The 15,061-nt window shown below is 45.8% G+C and overlaps 1 protein-coding gene across 1 annotated transcript; it reads left to right on the top strand.

Annotated features, from left to right (window-relative positions):
- The first annotated feature begins 12,830 nt into the window (after nucleotides 1-12,830).
- Nucleotides 12,831-14,749, top strand: LOC311116545 (protein SGT1 homolog). The gene is made up of 3 exons (XM_084191627.1): nucleotides 12,831-12,951; nucleotides 13,093-13,265; nucleotides 13,406-14,749. Exons 1-3 carry the CDS (start codon nucleotides 12,873-12,875, stop codon nucleotides 13,505-13,507), a joined length of 354 nt encoding a protein of 117 aa, XP_084047753.1. The 5' UTR covers nucleotides 12,831-12,872; the 3' UTR covers nucleotides 13,508-14,749.
- Nucleotides 14,750-15,061: the final 312 nt, after the last annotated feature.

Below are 15,061 nucleotides of genomic sequence, written 5' to 3'. Positions count from 1 at the left end.
TGGCAAGATGGAATGTGACTGGGGTAAGAGCACGTGGGACTGGTGACATGGGACACAGGGACTCAACTCTGACAGGCAGGGGGTACGAGTTGTGCGTGCGCGTGTTGCTCAGTATGGCCCCTGGGAGCAGTGGCTGTGCTGTCACATCCCTTTAAGAAGCAGCGCCTTGCCCGTCACACACACACACACTCTCACTCGCACGCGCGCACACACACGGCGCCTCGCCTGCCACATCCCTTTAACGCACAGAGACACAGATATGGCAGCAGATTAATGTTGTGTAGCCCCCGAGCAAGCACACACACACACACACTGCATGGGTACAGACTGCTTTAGGCAGTTATCATCACACACTCACAATACACACTCTCTCAGTGCAGATAAGACCTTAAAAACCTCTCAGCCACCGCAAAGGCGCTCTCTCTCTCTCTCTCTCAGCCTTGTCTCTCTCTCTCTGTCATGTCTCTCTCCCTCAGTCTCCCAGCCCATTCTCATGCACTGTTCACTAAGGTTGACTAGGTCTGTGTCTGCAGAAAGATCTTGGTGGAAGTAACAAATGGGTCATTCCATGTCATTTCAGCAAGCCATGACACCCACCATCTCAGATCGTTCTAACATCATTTCTGTTGTTTGAAACTGATAATATTAGCATTCCTGCAACATTATTTTGTTGAAATATAATTTTATTTCTAATAAATTAAGCTAATTGATTGCCCCCAAATTGGCAATTTTAATTTGTAGGATTCATATAATATTCAATAAATATAGTACCTAACATCTGATTTGGACCAAACTTTTTTCTAACAATGAGTAAGACATGAGGAATCGAGAAAATAAATGGTCAAAAGCCACCCGCGAACCCCCCCACGCTAATCCCACCCCAACAACGAGTATACAGTATCAGTTCTCCATGTCTGACAAGTAGCATGGAGCTGCGGGTTGGAGTAATTGTTTCTTCATCCTACGTAATGTAATCTCAGTGAATTTTTGTTTTGTTTTTTGTTTGTTGAGAAATTGGTCATTGAAGTTAGATGTATGTCCCATCCTACATCCTGATATTACCATGTTCTGACCAATAGATGGTGCTGTTCCAGGTGTTTTTAATACCCCCCACCCCCTGTGAAAGGGATAGTTCACCCAAATTACAAAATGACATGTTGGTTTCCTGGCCAAGGTATGACAGCAACCAATGATTTTGTGGTGTTTACCTTGCCACTGTTTCAAATGCTAACTTTTTAGCATTTGTGGCACAAATCCAATGTGTGGCACAAGTCAATGGTACCTATATTAGCATTTCCGCGCTTCATATGCAAACCATCATTGAGTTATACAATACATTTTAAATACATTGTGAATTGGACATGAAGCATGAAAATGCTAAGATAGGTACCATTGACTTGCATTGGATTTGTGCTACAAAACGATTGCGTGGCGGCACATGACTCCAACAGCATCATTAACTTTGCAGACGACACGATGGTGGTAGGCCTGATCACCGACGACGATGAGACCGCCTACAGGGAGATGGTCAGACACCTGTCAGTGTGGTGCCAGGACAACAATCTCCCTCAACGTCAGCAAGACAAAGGAGCTGATCGTGGACTACAGGAAATGGAGGGCCAAGCATGCCCCATCCACATCGACAGGGCTATTGTGGAACAGGTCGAGAGCTTCAAGTTCCTCGGTGTCCACATCACTAAGGAACTATCATGGTCCACACATATCAACACAGTCGGAAGAGGGCACGACAAGGCCTCTTCCCACTCAGGAGGCTGAAAAGATTCAGCATGGGCCCTCAGATCCTCAAAGTTCTACAGCTGCACCATTGAGAGCATCTTGACTGGCTACATCACCGCTTGGTATGGCAACTATTTGGCATCCGACCGCAAGGTGCTGCACAGGGTAGTGCGTATGGCCCAGTACATCACTGGGGTCGAGCTCCCTGGCATCCAGGACCTCTATACCAGGCGGTGTCAGAGGAAGGCCCTAGAAATTGTCAAAGGCTCCAGCCACCCAAATCATAGACTGTTCTCTCTGCTACCACACGGCAAGCGGTACCGATGCACAAAGTCTGGAACCAACAGGACCCTGAACAGCTTCTACCCCCAAGCTACAAGACTACTAAATAGTTAGTCATAGTTAACCAATAGCTACCCGGAATATCTGCATTTATCCTTTTTGCACTAATCTCTTTTCACTCATCACATACGCTGCTGTTACTGTTTATTATCTTATCTCGTTGCCTATTCAATTTATCCATACCTATATGTACAGTACCAGTCAAAAGTTTGGACACACCTACTCATTCAAAGGTTTTTCTTTATTTTTACTATTTTTTACATTGTAGAATAACTATGAAATAACACATATGGAATCATGTAGTAACCAAAAAAGCGTTAAACAAATCAAAATATATTTTATATTTTCAATTCTTCAAAGTAGCCACCCTTTGCCTTGATGACAGCTTTGCACCCTCTTGGCATTCTCTTAACCAGCTTCATGAGGTAGTCACCTGGAATACATTTCTATTAACAGGTGTGCCTTTTTAAAGTTAATTTGTGGAATTTCTTTCCTTAATGCGTTTGAGCCAATCAGTTGTGTTGTGACAAGGTAGTGGTGGTATACAGAAGATAGCCTTATTTGGTAAAAGACCATGTCCATATTATGGCAAGAACAGCTCAAATAAGCAAAGAGAAACGACAGTCCATCATTACTTTAAGACATGAAGGTCAGTCAATCCGGAAAATTTCAAGAACTTTGACGTTATCTTCAAGTGCAGTCACAAGAACCATCAAGCGCTATGATGAAACTGGCTATCATGATGACCGCCACAGGAAAGGAAGACCCAGAGTTACCTCTGCTGCAGAGGATAAGTTCATTCGAGTTACCAGCCTCAGAAATTGCAGCCCAAATAAATGCTTCACAGAGTTCAATTAACAGACACATCTCAACATCAACTGTTCAGAGGAGACTGCGTGAATCAGGCCTTCATGGTCGAATTGCTGCAAAGAAGCCACTACTAAAGGAAGAAACATGAGTCGGTGAGCGGATGATCTCCACGTGTGGTTCCCACCGTGAAGCATGGAGGAGGTGGTGTGGGGGTGCTTTGCTGGTGACACCGTCTGTGATTTATTTAGAATTGACCAAGAAGGAGAGTGATGAAGTGCTGCATAAGATGACCTGGCCTCCACAATCACCCGACCTCAACCCAATTGGGATGGTTTGGGATGAGTTGGACCACAGAGTGAAGGAAAAGCAGCCAACAAATGCTCAGCATATGTAGGAACTCCTTCAAGACTGTTGGAAAAGCATTCCAGGTGAAACTGGTTGAGAGAATGCCAAGAGTGTGCAAAGCTGTCATCAAGGCAAAGGGTGGCTACTTTGAAGAATCAAAAATATCAAATATATTTTGATATGTTTAGCACTTTTTTGGTTACTACATGATTCCGTATGTGTTATTTCATAGTTTTGATGTCTTCACTATTATTCTACAATGTAGAAAATAGTTTTAAAAAATAAAGAAAAACCCTGGACTGAGTAGGTGTGTCCAAACCTTTGACTGGTACTGTACATATCTACCTCAATTACCTCGTACCCCTGCACATCGACTCGGTACTGGTACCCCGTGTATATAGCCAAGTTATCGTTACTCATTGTGTATTTATTCCTTGTATTATTATTTTTATATTTATTTCTCGTGTTATTTGTATTTATTTTTTCTTCCATTTCTTTCTAACTACACTGAACAAAAATATAAACGCAACATGCAACAATTTCAAATATTTTACTGAGTTACAGTTCATATAAGAAAATCTGTCAATTGAAATAAATTCATTAGGCCCTAATCTATTGATTTCACTTGACTGGGAATAGAGATATGCATCTCTTGGTCATAGATAACTTTTTTTAAAGGTAGGGGCGGGAGCAGAAAACTAGTCAGTATCTGGTGTGACCACTATTTGCCTAATGCAGCGTGACACATCTCCTTCACATAGAGTTGATCAGGCTGTTGATTGTGGCCTGTGGCGTGTTGTCCCACTCCTCTTCAATGGCTGTGGGAAGTTGCTGGGTATTGGCGGTAACTGGAACATGCTGTCATACACATCCAGAGCATCCCAAATATGCTCAAGGGTGACATGTCTGAGTATGCAGGCCATGGAAGAACTGGGACATTTTCAGCTTCCAGGAATTGTGTACAGATCTTTGCGACATGGGGCCGTGCAATATCATGCTGAAACATGAGGTGATGATGGCAGATGAGTGGCACGATAATGAGCCTCAGGATCTCGTCACGGTATTCAAGTTGTACGTTCAAATTGCCATCAATAAAATGCAATTGTCTTCGTTGTCTGTAGCTTATGCCTGCCCATACCATAACCCCAGCGCCACCATGGGGCACTCTGTTCACAACGTTGACATCAGAAAACCGCTCGCCCATAGCACGCCATACACATTGTCAGCCATCTGCCTGGTACAGTTGAAACCGGTTTTCATCCATGAAGAGTACACTTCTCCAGTGTGCCAGTGGCCATCGAAGGTGAGGATTTGCCCACTGAAGTCTGTTACGACTTCGAACTGCAATCAGGTCAAGACCCTGGTGAGGACGACGAGCACGCAGATGAGCTTCCGTGAGATGGTATCTGACAGTTTGTGCAGAAATTATTCAGTTGTGCAAACCCACAGTTTCATCAGCTGTCCGGGTGGCTGGTCTCAGACAATCCCGCAGGTGAAAAAGCCGGATGTGGAGGTCCTGGACTGGCGTGATTACGCGTGGTCTGCGCTTGTGAGGCCGGTTGGATGTACTGCCAAATTCTCTAAAATGACGTTGGAGGTGGCTTATGGTAGAGAAATTAACATTAAATTATCTGGTGGACATTCCTGCTGTCAGCATGCCAATTGCACGCTCCCTCAAAACTTGAGACATCTGTGGCATTGTATTGTGTGACAAAACTGAACATTCTTTAGTAGCTTTTTTTTGTCCCCAGCACAAGGTGCACCTGTGTAATGATCGTGCTGTTTAATCATCTTCTTGATATGCCACACCTGTCAGGTGGATGGATTATCTTGGCAAAGAAGAAATGCTCACTAACAGGGATGTAATCAAATTTGTGCACAACATTTGAGAGAATTAAGCTTTTTGTGTGTATGGAAAATTACATGTTGCATTTATTTTTGTTCAGTATATTTCTCTAATTTGTTTTTGCATTGTTGGGATAGATCCTATAAGTAAGCATGTCACTGTTAGTCTACACCTGTTTTACGAAGCATGTGACAAATACCATTTGATTTGGCATAAACCTAACAACATCAATTACTAATTTCTCTGAACAGAGGGAAAAAGACATCACCAAATTCACTGGGAAAATATTACATAGGTGTTAGATTAATTTGGATTTTAAGAATAATGACTAAAGAATTTCACCCCAAACACAGTATAAATGTTAGAATTATCATGTAGTGTCAACCCACTAACAGAGGGGGCGTTACTAACCATTCAAGGGGGAAGGCGGGAACTGTTTAAGAAAGCCACCTAAAGGTGGGAGGAGCATAGTGTCTTTGTTTGTCAAGGAGTATAAAAAACAGGGTATTTGTGTTTTTGAGCAGAGCTCTCCATGAATAAATTTACCGATAATTACTTGTGGATTGTGGACCTTGAATCATTGATGATTAAAACCAGAGCTTTACAACCTCTGGTAATGATTCAAGCTTAGGTCGAATTAGAGATAGAAATTCACATGACAATAGGCCACAGCTCCATATTACTTGTCAGACATAGAGAACTGATCCTTTATACTCGTTATTGGTGTGGGGGGTCCGTGGGTGGCTTTTGACCTTTTCTTTGGATTCCTCATGTCTAACACATAGTTATAAAGAGTTTGCTCCAAATAAGATGTTAGGCACGTGTTTAGCAGATGTTATAGCGGGTGTAGCGAAATGCTTGTGCTTCTAGCTCCGACAGTGCAGTAATATCTAACATGTAATATCTAACAATTTCACAACATATACCTAATACACACAAAACTAGTAAGAAATGGAATTTAAGAAAATGTACATATATGGACAAGCAATGACAGAGCGGCATGGACTAAGATACAGTAGAATATTATAGAATAGAATGCAGTATATACATATGAGATGAGTAGTGCAAGATATGTAAACATTATTAAAGTGACTGTAAACATAATTAAAGTGACTAGTGTTCCATTTCTTGGTGGCCAGTGATTTCAATAGGCAGCAGCAGCCTCTAATGTGCTAGTGATGGCTATTTAAGTCTGATGGCCTTGAGATAGAAGCTGTTTTTCATTCTGTTGGTCCCAGCTTTGATGCATCTGTACTGACCTCGCCTTCTGGATGCTAGCGGGGTGAACAGGCAGTGGCTCGGGTGGTTGATGTCCTTGATGATCTTTTTGGCCTTCCTGTGACATCGGGTGTTGTATGTGTCTTAGAGGGTGGGTAGTTTGCCCCCGATAATGCGTTCGGCAGACCGCACCACCCTCTGGAGAGCCCTGCGGTTGCGGGCGGTGCAGTTGCCGTACCAGGTGGTGATACAGCCCGACAGGATGCTCTCAATTCTGCATCTGTAAAAGTTTGTGAGGGTTTTAGGTGCCAATCCGAATTTCTTCAGCCTCCTGAGGTTGAAGAGGCCCTGTTGCGCCTTCTTCACCACACTGTCTGTGTGGGTGGACCATTTCAGTTTGTCGGTGATGTGTACGCCAAGGAACTTGAAGCTTTCCACCTTCTCCACTGCGGTCCCGTCGATGTGGATAGGGGGGTGCAACCTCTGCTGTTTCCTGAAGTCCACGATCATCTCCTTTGTTTTGTTGACGTTGAGTAAGAGGTTATTTTCCTGGCACCACACTCCCAGAGCCCTCACCTCCTCCCTGTAGGCTGTCTCGTCATTGTTGATAATCAAGCCTACTACTGTTGTGTCTTCTGCAAACTTGATGAGTGAGTTGGAGGCGTGCTTGGCCACGCAGTCATGGGTGAACAGGGAGTACAGGAGGGGGCTAAGCACGCACCCTTGTGGGGCCCCAGTGTTGAGGATCAGAGAAGTTAAGATATTGTTTCCTACCTTCACCACCTGGGGGGGCGGCACGTCAGGAAGTCCAGGACCCAGTCGCACAGGGTGGGGTTCAGACCCAGGGCCTTGAGCTTGATGATGAGCTTGGAGGGTACTATGGTGTTGAATGCTGAGCTATAGTCAATGAACAGCATTCTTACATAGGTATTCCTCTTGTCCAGATGGGATAGGACAGTGTGCAGTGTGATGGCGATTGCATCGTCTGTGGATCTATTGGGGCGGTAAGCAAATTGAAGTGGGTCTAGGGTGACAGGTAAGGTAGAGGTGATATGATCCTTGACTAGTCTCTCAAAGCACTTCATGATGACAGAGGTGAGTGCTACAGGGCTATAGTCATTTAGTTCAGTTACCTTTGCTTTCTTGGGTACAGGAACAATGGTGGCCATCTTGAAGCACGTCAGAACAGCAGACTGGGAAAGGGAGAGATTAAATATGTCCATAAACATGTCGCATGCTCTGAGGACGCGGCTAGGGATGCCGTCTGGGCCGGCAGCATTGCGGAGGTTAACATGCTTAAATGTCTTAATCACGTCGGCCACGGAGAAGGAGAGGCCACAGTCCTTGGTAGTGGGCCTCGTCAGTGGCACTGTGTTATCCTCAAAGTGGGCGAAGAAGGTGTTTAGCTTGTCTGGAAGCGAGACGTCGGTGTCGGCGATGTGGCTGGTTTTCCTTTTGTGGTCCGTGAATGCCTGTAGACCCTGCCACATACGTCTCGTGTCTGAGCCGTTGAATTGCGACTCCACTTTGTCTCTATACTGATGTTTTGCCAGTTTAATTGCCTTGCGGAGTGAGTAGCTACACTGTTTGTATTCTGCCATATTCCCAGTCACCTTGGCATGGTTGAATGTGGTGGTTTGCGCTTTCAGATTGGCGTGAATTGAGTATTATATGAATCCTATAAATTAAAATGACCAAATTATATTTAAACAAAATGTTGCAGGAATGCTAATCTTATCTGTTTCTAATAACAGAAACAATTACTGAACAATCTGAGCTTGCGGTTGGCATACTCCTCTTGTGCTTTTTGAGGTGGAATGACCCAAATATACAATGAAGAACATTGAAGGTCAAAGTGGAGGGTTCCATCAATCAATCAAATGTATTTTACAGTGGGGGAAAAAAGTATTTAGTCAGCCACCAATTGTGCAAGTTCTCCCACTTAAAAAGATGAGAGAGGCCTGTAATTTTCATCATAGGTACACGTCAACTATGACAGACAAATTGAGTATTTTTTTTCAAGAAAATCACATTGTAGGATTTTTAATGAATTTATTTGCAAATTATGGTGGAAAATAAGTATTTGGTCACCTAAAACAAGCAAGATTTTTGGCTCTCACAGACCTGTAACTTCTTCTTTAAGAGGCTCCTCTGTCCTCCACTCGTTACCTGTATTAATGGCACCTGTTTGAACTTGTTATCAGTATAAAAGACACCTGTCCACAACCTCAAACAGTCACACTCCAAACTCCTCTATGGCCAAGACCAAAGAGCTGTCAAAGGACACCAGAAACAAAATTGTAGACCTGCACCAAGCTGGGAAGACTGAATCTGCAATAGGTAAGCAGCTTGGTTTGAAGAAATCAACTGTGGGAGCAATAATTAGGAAATGGAAGACATGCAAGACCACTGATAATCTCCCTCGATCTGGGGCTCCACGCAAGATCTCACCCCGTGGGGTCAAAATGATCACAAGAACGGTGAGCAAAAATCCCAGAACCACACGGGGGGACCTAGTGAATGACCTGCAGAGAGCTGGGACCAAAGTAACAAAGCCTACCATCAGTAACACACTACGCCGCCAGGGACTCAAATCCTGCAGTGCCAGAGGTGTCCCCCTGCTTAAGCCAGTACATGTCCAGGCCCGTCTGAAGTTTGCTAGAGTCCATTTGGATGATCCAGAAGAGGATTGGGAGAATGTCATATGGTCAGATGAAACCAAAATATAACTTTTTGGTAAAAACTCAACTCGTCGTATTTGGAGGACAAAGAATGCTGAGTTGCATCCAAAGAACACCATACCTACTGTGAAGCATTGGGGTGGAAACATCATGCTTTGGGGCTGTTTTTCTGCAAAGGGACCAGGACGACTGATCCGTGTAAAGGAAAGAATGAATGGGGCCATGTATCGTGAGATTTTGAGTGAAAACCTCCTTCCATCAGCAAGGGCATTGAAGATGAAACGTGGCTGCGTCTTTCAGCATGACAATGATCCCAAACACACCGCCCGGGCAACGAAGGAGTGGCTTCGTAAGAAGCATTTCAAGGTCCTGGAGTGGCCTAGCCAGTCTCCAGACCTGAACCCAATAGAAAATCTTTGGAGGGAGTTGAAAGTCTGTGTTGCCCAGCGACAGCCCCAAAACATCACTGCTCTAGAGGAGATCTGCATGGAGGAATGGGCCAAAATACCAGCAACAGTGTGTGAAAACCTTGTGAAGACTTACAGAAAACGTTTGACCTGTGTCGTTGCCAACAAAGGGTATATAACAAAGTATTGAGAAACTTTTGTTATTGACCAAATACTTATTTTCCACCATAATTTGCTAATAAATTCATTAAAAATCCTACAATGTGATTTTCTGGAATAGTTTTTCTCATTTTGTCTGTCATAGTTGACGTGTACCTATGATGAAAATTACAGGCCTCTCTCATCTTTTTAAGTGGGAGAACTTGCACAATTGGTGGCTGACTAAATACTTTTTTCCCCCACTGTATATAGCCCTTTGGTGTCACAAAATTGTTGTCACACAGTGCATAACAGGTACCCAGCCTAAAACCCCAAAGAACCAGCAATGCAGAAGCACAGTGGCCAGGAAAAACTCCCTAGAAAGGCAGTAACCTAGGAATAAACCTAGAGAGGAACCAGGTTCCTAGGGGTGGCCAGTCCTCTTCTGGCTGTACCGGGTGGAAATGTAAGAGTACATGTGTGGCCATAAAGCCAGATGGTTTTTCAAGATGTTCATAGATTACCACCAGGGACAAATCATATCCATGGTGGCCATGGAGGTTGCATGTGGACAGCAGTTGATCATGGGTCAGTCAGTCCTAATATTTGAGATACTTTTGGTCATGTAGTGTATGTGGACACCTGCTTGTCGTACATCTCATTCCAGAATCATGGGCATTAATATGGAGTTGTTCCCCCCTTTGCTGCTATAACAGCCTCCACTTTTCTGGGAAGGCTTTCCACTAGATGTTGGAACATTGCTGCGGGGACTTGCTTCCATTCAGCTACAAGAGCATTAGTGAGGTCGGGCACTGATGTTGGGTGTTTAGGCCTAGATCGCAGTCTGCGTTCTAATTCACCCCAAAGGTGTTCGATGGGGTTGAGGTCAGGGCTCTGTGCAGCCAGTCAAGTTCTCCCACACCGATCTCAACAAACCACTTCTGTATTGACCTCGCTTTGTGCATGGGGGCATTGCAAGGCTGAAACAGGAAAGGGCCTTCCCCAAACTGTTGCCACAAAGTTGAAAGCACAGAATCGTCTGGAATGTCATTGTATGCTGTAGCGTTAAGATTTCCCTTCACTGGAACTAAGGGGCCTAGCCCGAATCATGAAAAACAGCCCTAGACCATTATTCCTCTTCCACCAAACTTTACAGTTGGCACTATGCATTCGGGCAGGTCGCGTTCTCCTGGCATCCGCCAAACCCAGATTTGTCTGTTGGACTGCCAGATGGTGAAGCGTGATTCATCACTCCATCAAACTGCTCCAGAGTCCAATGGCGGCGAGCTTTACACCACTCCAGCCGACGTTTGGCATTGCGCATGGTGATCTTAGGCTTGTGTGTGTCTGCTCAGCCATGGAAACCCATTTCATGAAGCTCCAAACAAACAGTTATTGTGCTGACGTTGCTTCCAGAGGCAGATTGGAACTTGGTAGTGAGTGGACAGACAATTTTTTTGTGCTATGCGCTTCAGGACTCGGCAGTCCCGTTCTGTGAGATTCTGTGACCTACCACTTCGCGGCTGATCCGTTGTTGCTCCTAGAAGTTTCCTCTTCACAATAACAGCACTTACAGTTGACCGGGGCAGCTCTAGCAGGGCAGAAATTTGACAAACTGACTTGTTGCAAAAGGGGCATCTTATGACGGTGCCACCTTGAAAGTCACTGAGCTCTTCAGTACGGGCCATTCTACTGCCACTGTTTGTCTATGGAGATTGCATGGCGGTGTGCTCGATTTTATACACCTGTCAGCAACGGGTGTGGCTGAAATAGCCGAATGCACTAATTTGTCCACATATTTTTGTGTATATGTTGTGTACCATTCTGTCCTAGTAGTTTAGTATTGGCTTAGTGTTGAGCTCCTCTATTAGCTCTGTAATCAGTGCTCTTGTCTGCGTGTGTGTCCTCTGATGCTCTGGCGTCTACTCCTGACACCTTCATGAATGAAAAGTCCCATCTCCCAGCCGAGCAGAAATGTTATTTAATTGCGTCGACATGCCAGCGCATCCCCTACTCTATCAGACCGTCTCTGAACAGACACGCTCTCCCTCTCTCTGCTCACACACACACACACACACACACACATACTTACACACAAACCTACACACAAATAAACCTACACACACACACACCTAAGATGACGGGGGGTACTGGACAACTCAGCAGATTGCATATCCCACTGGTATTGGCCTGTCACTGCAGCTCAGTGGGTGTGGGTGGTGGCTGCTCTCCTCTCATCTTCTTGTCTCCTTTCTTCTCGGATTTAATGATCTGTCCCAAAATGTGTGCTCCTGCCGCTGTGATGGACAGACTTATAGCTCTCACCCACACACACCAGTATATTGAGCTGTGCTGATCACACACATTCCGGCCCCTCAATCTGACAGATGTCTCGTTAGCGCTCTGTCTGGAAGATCTGGGCATGGGCTGTGCCCCCGCATATCCCTGTGTGTCTGTCGTGAGCTGATCACACCGCTAAAAGAGACTGGTGGGCTCTGTCTGAGCTACCATCTTCTGATCTTCTGTGTTGAGCCCTATTTAGACGTAACAATAACTAAAGATATATCTGCTTCTCTTGCTCTCTCTACCCCCTCTCTCATTCTCTTTCTCCCTCCTCTCTCTCTCTTTCTGTCCTCTCTCTCTTTGTCCTCTCTCTCTCTTTGTCCTCTTTCTGTCCTCTCTCTCTTTCTGTCCTCTCTCTTTCTGTCCTCTCTCTTTGTCCTCTCTCTCTCTCTCTTTGTCCCCCCCTCTCTTTCTGCCCCCCCCCTCTCTTTCTGTCCCCCCCTCTCTCTCTCTTTCTGTCCCCCCCTCTCTCTCTCTTTCTGTCCCCCCTCTCTCTCTTTCTGTCCCCCCTCTCTCTCTTTCTGCCCCCCCTCTCTCTCTCTGTCCTCTCTCTCTCTTTCTGTCCTCTCTCTCTCTTTCTGTCCTCTCTCTCTCTTTCTGTCCTCTCTCTCTTTGTCCTCTTTCTTTCTGTCCTCTCGCTCACTTTATGTCCTCTCTCTCTTTCTGTCCTCTCTCTCTTTCTGTCCTCTCTCTCTCTCTTTGTCCTCTCTCTCTCTCTTTGTCCTCTCTCTTTCTGTCCTCTCTCTCTCTTTGTCCTCTCTCTCTCTTTCTGTCCCCCCCTCTCTCTCTCTTTTCTGTCCCCCCCTCTCTCTCTTTTCTGTCCCCCCCTCTCTCTTTCTGTTCCCCCCTCTCTCTTTTCTGTCCCCCCCTCTCTTTCTGCCCCCCCCCCCCTCTCTTTGTCCTCTCTCTCTCTCTTTCTGTCCTTTCTCTCTCTTTCTGTCCTCTCTCTCTTTCTGTCCCCCCCCCTCTCTCTCTTCCGTCCTTCCCTCTCAGGTGGAGGTCAAGATGCAGAAGACAGAGGGGATCAGGTGGGAGAAGCTGGAGGGAGAGGGACAGGAGCCCATCATCAAACACTTCATCCCCAGTCAGTTCCTCTCCGTCACACACACACGCACACACACTCTCTTCACCTTTGCGCGCTCTCCCTTACACTAACATATAACAAATTCAGAACTGGTTTGTGGTACTGAAAACCTTTTTAATGTGTGTGTGTGTTCCTGTGTAGACCAGTACCCGTCGTCGTCTGCCTCCAGCCGTAACTGGGACAAGGTGGTGGGGGACATCAGTGAGGAGGAGAAGAAGGAGAAGCTGGAGGGAGATGCAGCGCTCAACAAACTCTTTCAACAAATCTACTGTGATGGCACTGACGAGGTCAAACGGGCCATGAACAAATCCTTCGTGAGTATACACACACACACACACACACACACACACACACACACACACACACACACCACGAGAGGGAGAAACTGAGAAAGAGGTTTTTGTTTTAGCAGTACACAGTGAGTGTCACTGACTCTCCTCTCCTCCCCCTGTAGATGGAGTCGGGTGGTACAGTCCTGAGCACCAACTGGACAGACGTCGGGAAGAGAACGGTAGAGATGAGCCCTCCTGACGACGTGGAGTTTAAGAAGTACTGAAGAACACTCTCCTACACTCCTGCTCTCTGCCTCAAATGGACCGCCCATATCTCCTCTCCCCCAACCTTCCCCTCCTCCTTCTCCTCCTCCTCCCAGGCCCTGTCTGTTAATATTACTTTCTCCCGCCCAACTCTCTCCTTCTCTTTGCCACCGATGGACATGTCCACTTTATTCCCCCGAACCCACCTCTCGCTCCTCCTCCATCTCGCTCCTCCTCCATCTCGCTCCTCCTCCACCTCCCCCCTCCTCCATCTCGCTCCTCCTCCACCTCCCCCCTCCTCCACCTCCCCCCTCCTTCACCTCGCTCCTCCTCCACCTTCCCCCTTCTCCATCTCGCTCCTCCTCCACCTTGCTCCTCCTCCATCTCACTCCTCCTCCACCTTGCTCCTCCTCCATCTCGCTCCTCCTCCATCTCGCTCCTCCTCCATCTCGCTCCTCCTCCATCTCACTCCTCCTCCAGCTCGCTCCTCCTCCAGCTCGCTCCTCCTCCAGCTCGCTCCTCCTCCATCTCGCTCCTCCTCCAACTCCCCTCTTCTCCATCTCGCTCCTCCTCCACCTCCCGCCTCCTCCATCTCGCTCCTCCTCCATCTCCCTCCTCCTCCATCTCCCCCCTTCTCCATCTCCCCCCTTCTCCATCTCCCCCCTTCTCCATCTCCCTCCTCCTCCATCTCGCTCCTCCTCCACCTTCCCCTTCCAGTCCGTCTGTCAATATTGGTTTTAGAGCTTTGGTGCTTCTCAGCCGCAGTCCAGGAACCACTAGAAACCCTAGCGTTAAACCATTCTCACAAACACTATAAAGAGGTTCATCGATACATCTGTATGTCCTAGATATCATAGAAACGCTGGGAATCCATTTGAATGGTCAGTTTCTGGCCATGGTAAGCTTGGTTAAATGGAGTGTAGAGTTGAACTGCACTGAAAGGTTAGGAAACCCTTTTAACCTCTTCTTGTGCCTGTTCTTGTGTTCAGAGCCTTTCTTTATCCGGGGTGGCAGGTGTATATCGTCCCATTCTCCACTTGTACATGTTTTGGGAAAGAATACAAAATATGTAACATGTTTTAAGAAAAATAGTTTAATAAAGAATTGAGGGCACTTTTTTGTGGGGTACACTTGTATAAGAATTCTATAATGTTTTTCCACATCAGCAGCAATACAGTCATGCAATGGAAGTCTGGAATCTTAATTTCCTTTTCCTCAATTTGATTAAAACTTCAATGTAAATAAATTATTTTGTTTCTGGATCACCATTTTCTTGGTTTTACTGTGTGTAGACGTAAGAGACCTGGGGCGCGTTAAGAAGGACGCAACATTTTTTAAAGGTTCAGATAAAAATATGTTATAGAGAACAAACACGGCTCTGACATGTAGAATAAGGAATCAAATCTGCTCTATTCGTGGCATTTCTATCTGCAATGTTCGACGTTTGGCTACTGAAGGTGGCCCAAACGAAAGCTTGCATCGTCAATCACCAATACCAAACACACCCAATCCTGTACTGATCTTGATGCTTACTCTACTGATCTACTGTACTATATTAGAGAGGGAGTAGACCT

Source organism: Coregonus lavaretus, assembly GCF_964263955.1.
Source record: "Coregonus lavaretus genome assembly, contig: HAP1_SCAFFOLD_5703, whole genome shotgun sequence".
In the NCBI taxonomy this organism is placed as follows: Eukaryota; Metazoa; Chordata; class Actinopteri; order Salmoniformes; family Salmonidae; genus Coregonus; species Coregonus lavaretus.
This window is presented reverse-complemented; position numbering and strand designations above follow the sequence as displayed.

Coding starts and splice junctions, on each gene's coding strand:
- LOC311116545 (XM_084191627.1), top strand. CDS start 12,873: ATGCAGAAGACAGAGGGGATCAGGTGGGAGAAGCTGGAGGGAGAGGGA. Junction 12,952..13,092: donor CATCAAACACTTCATCCCCA/GTCAGTTCCTCT, acceptor GTTCCTGTGTAG/ACCAGTACCCGTCGTCGTCT. Junction 13,266..13,405: donor GGGCCATGAACAAATCCTTC/GTGAGTATACAC, acceptor CTCCCCCTGTAG/ATGGAGTCGGGTGGTACAGT.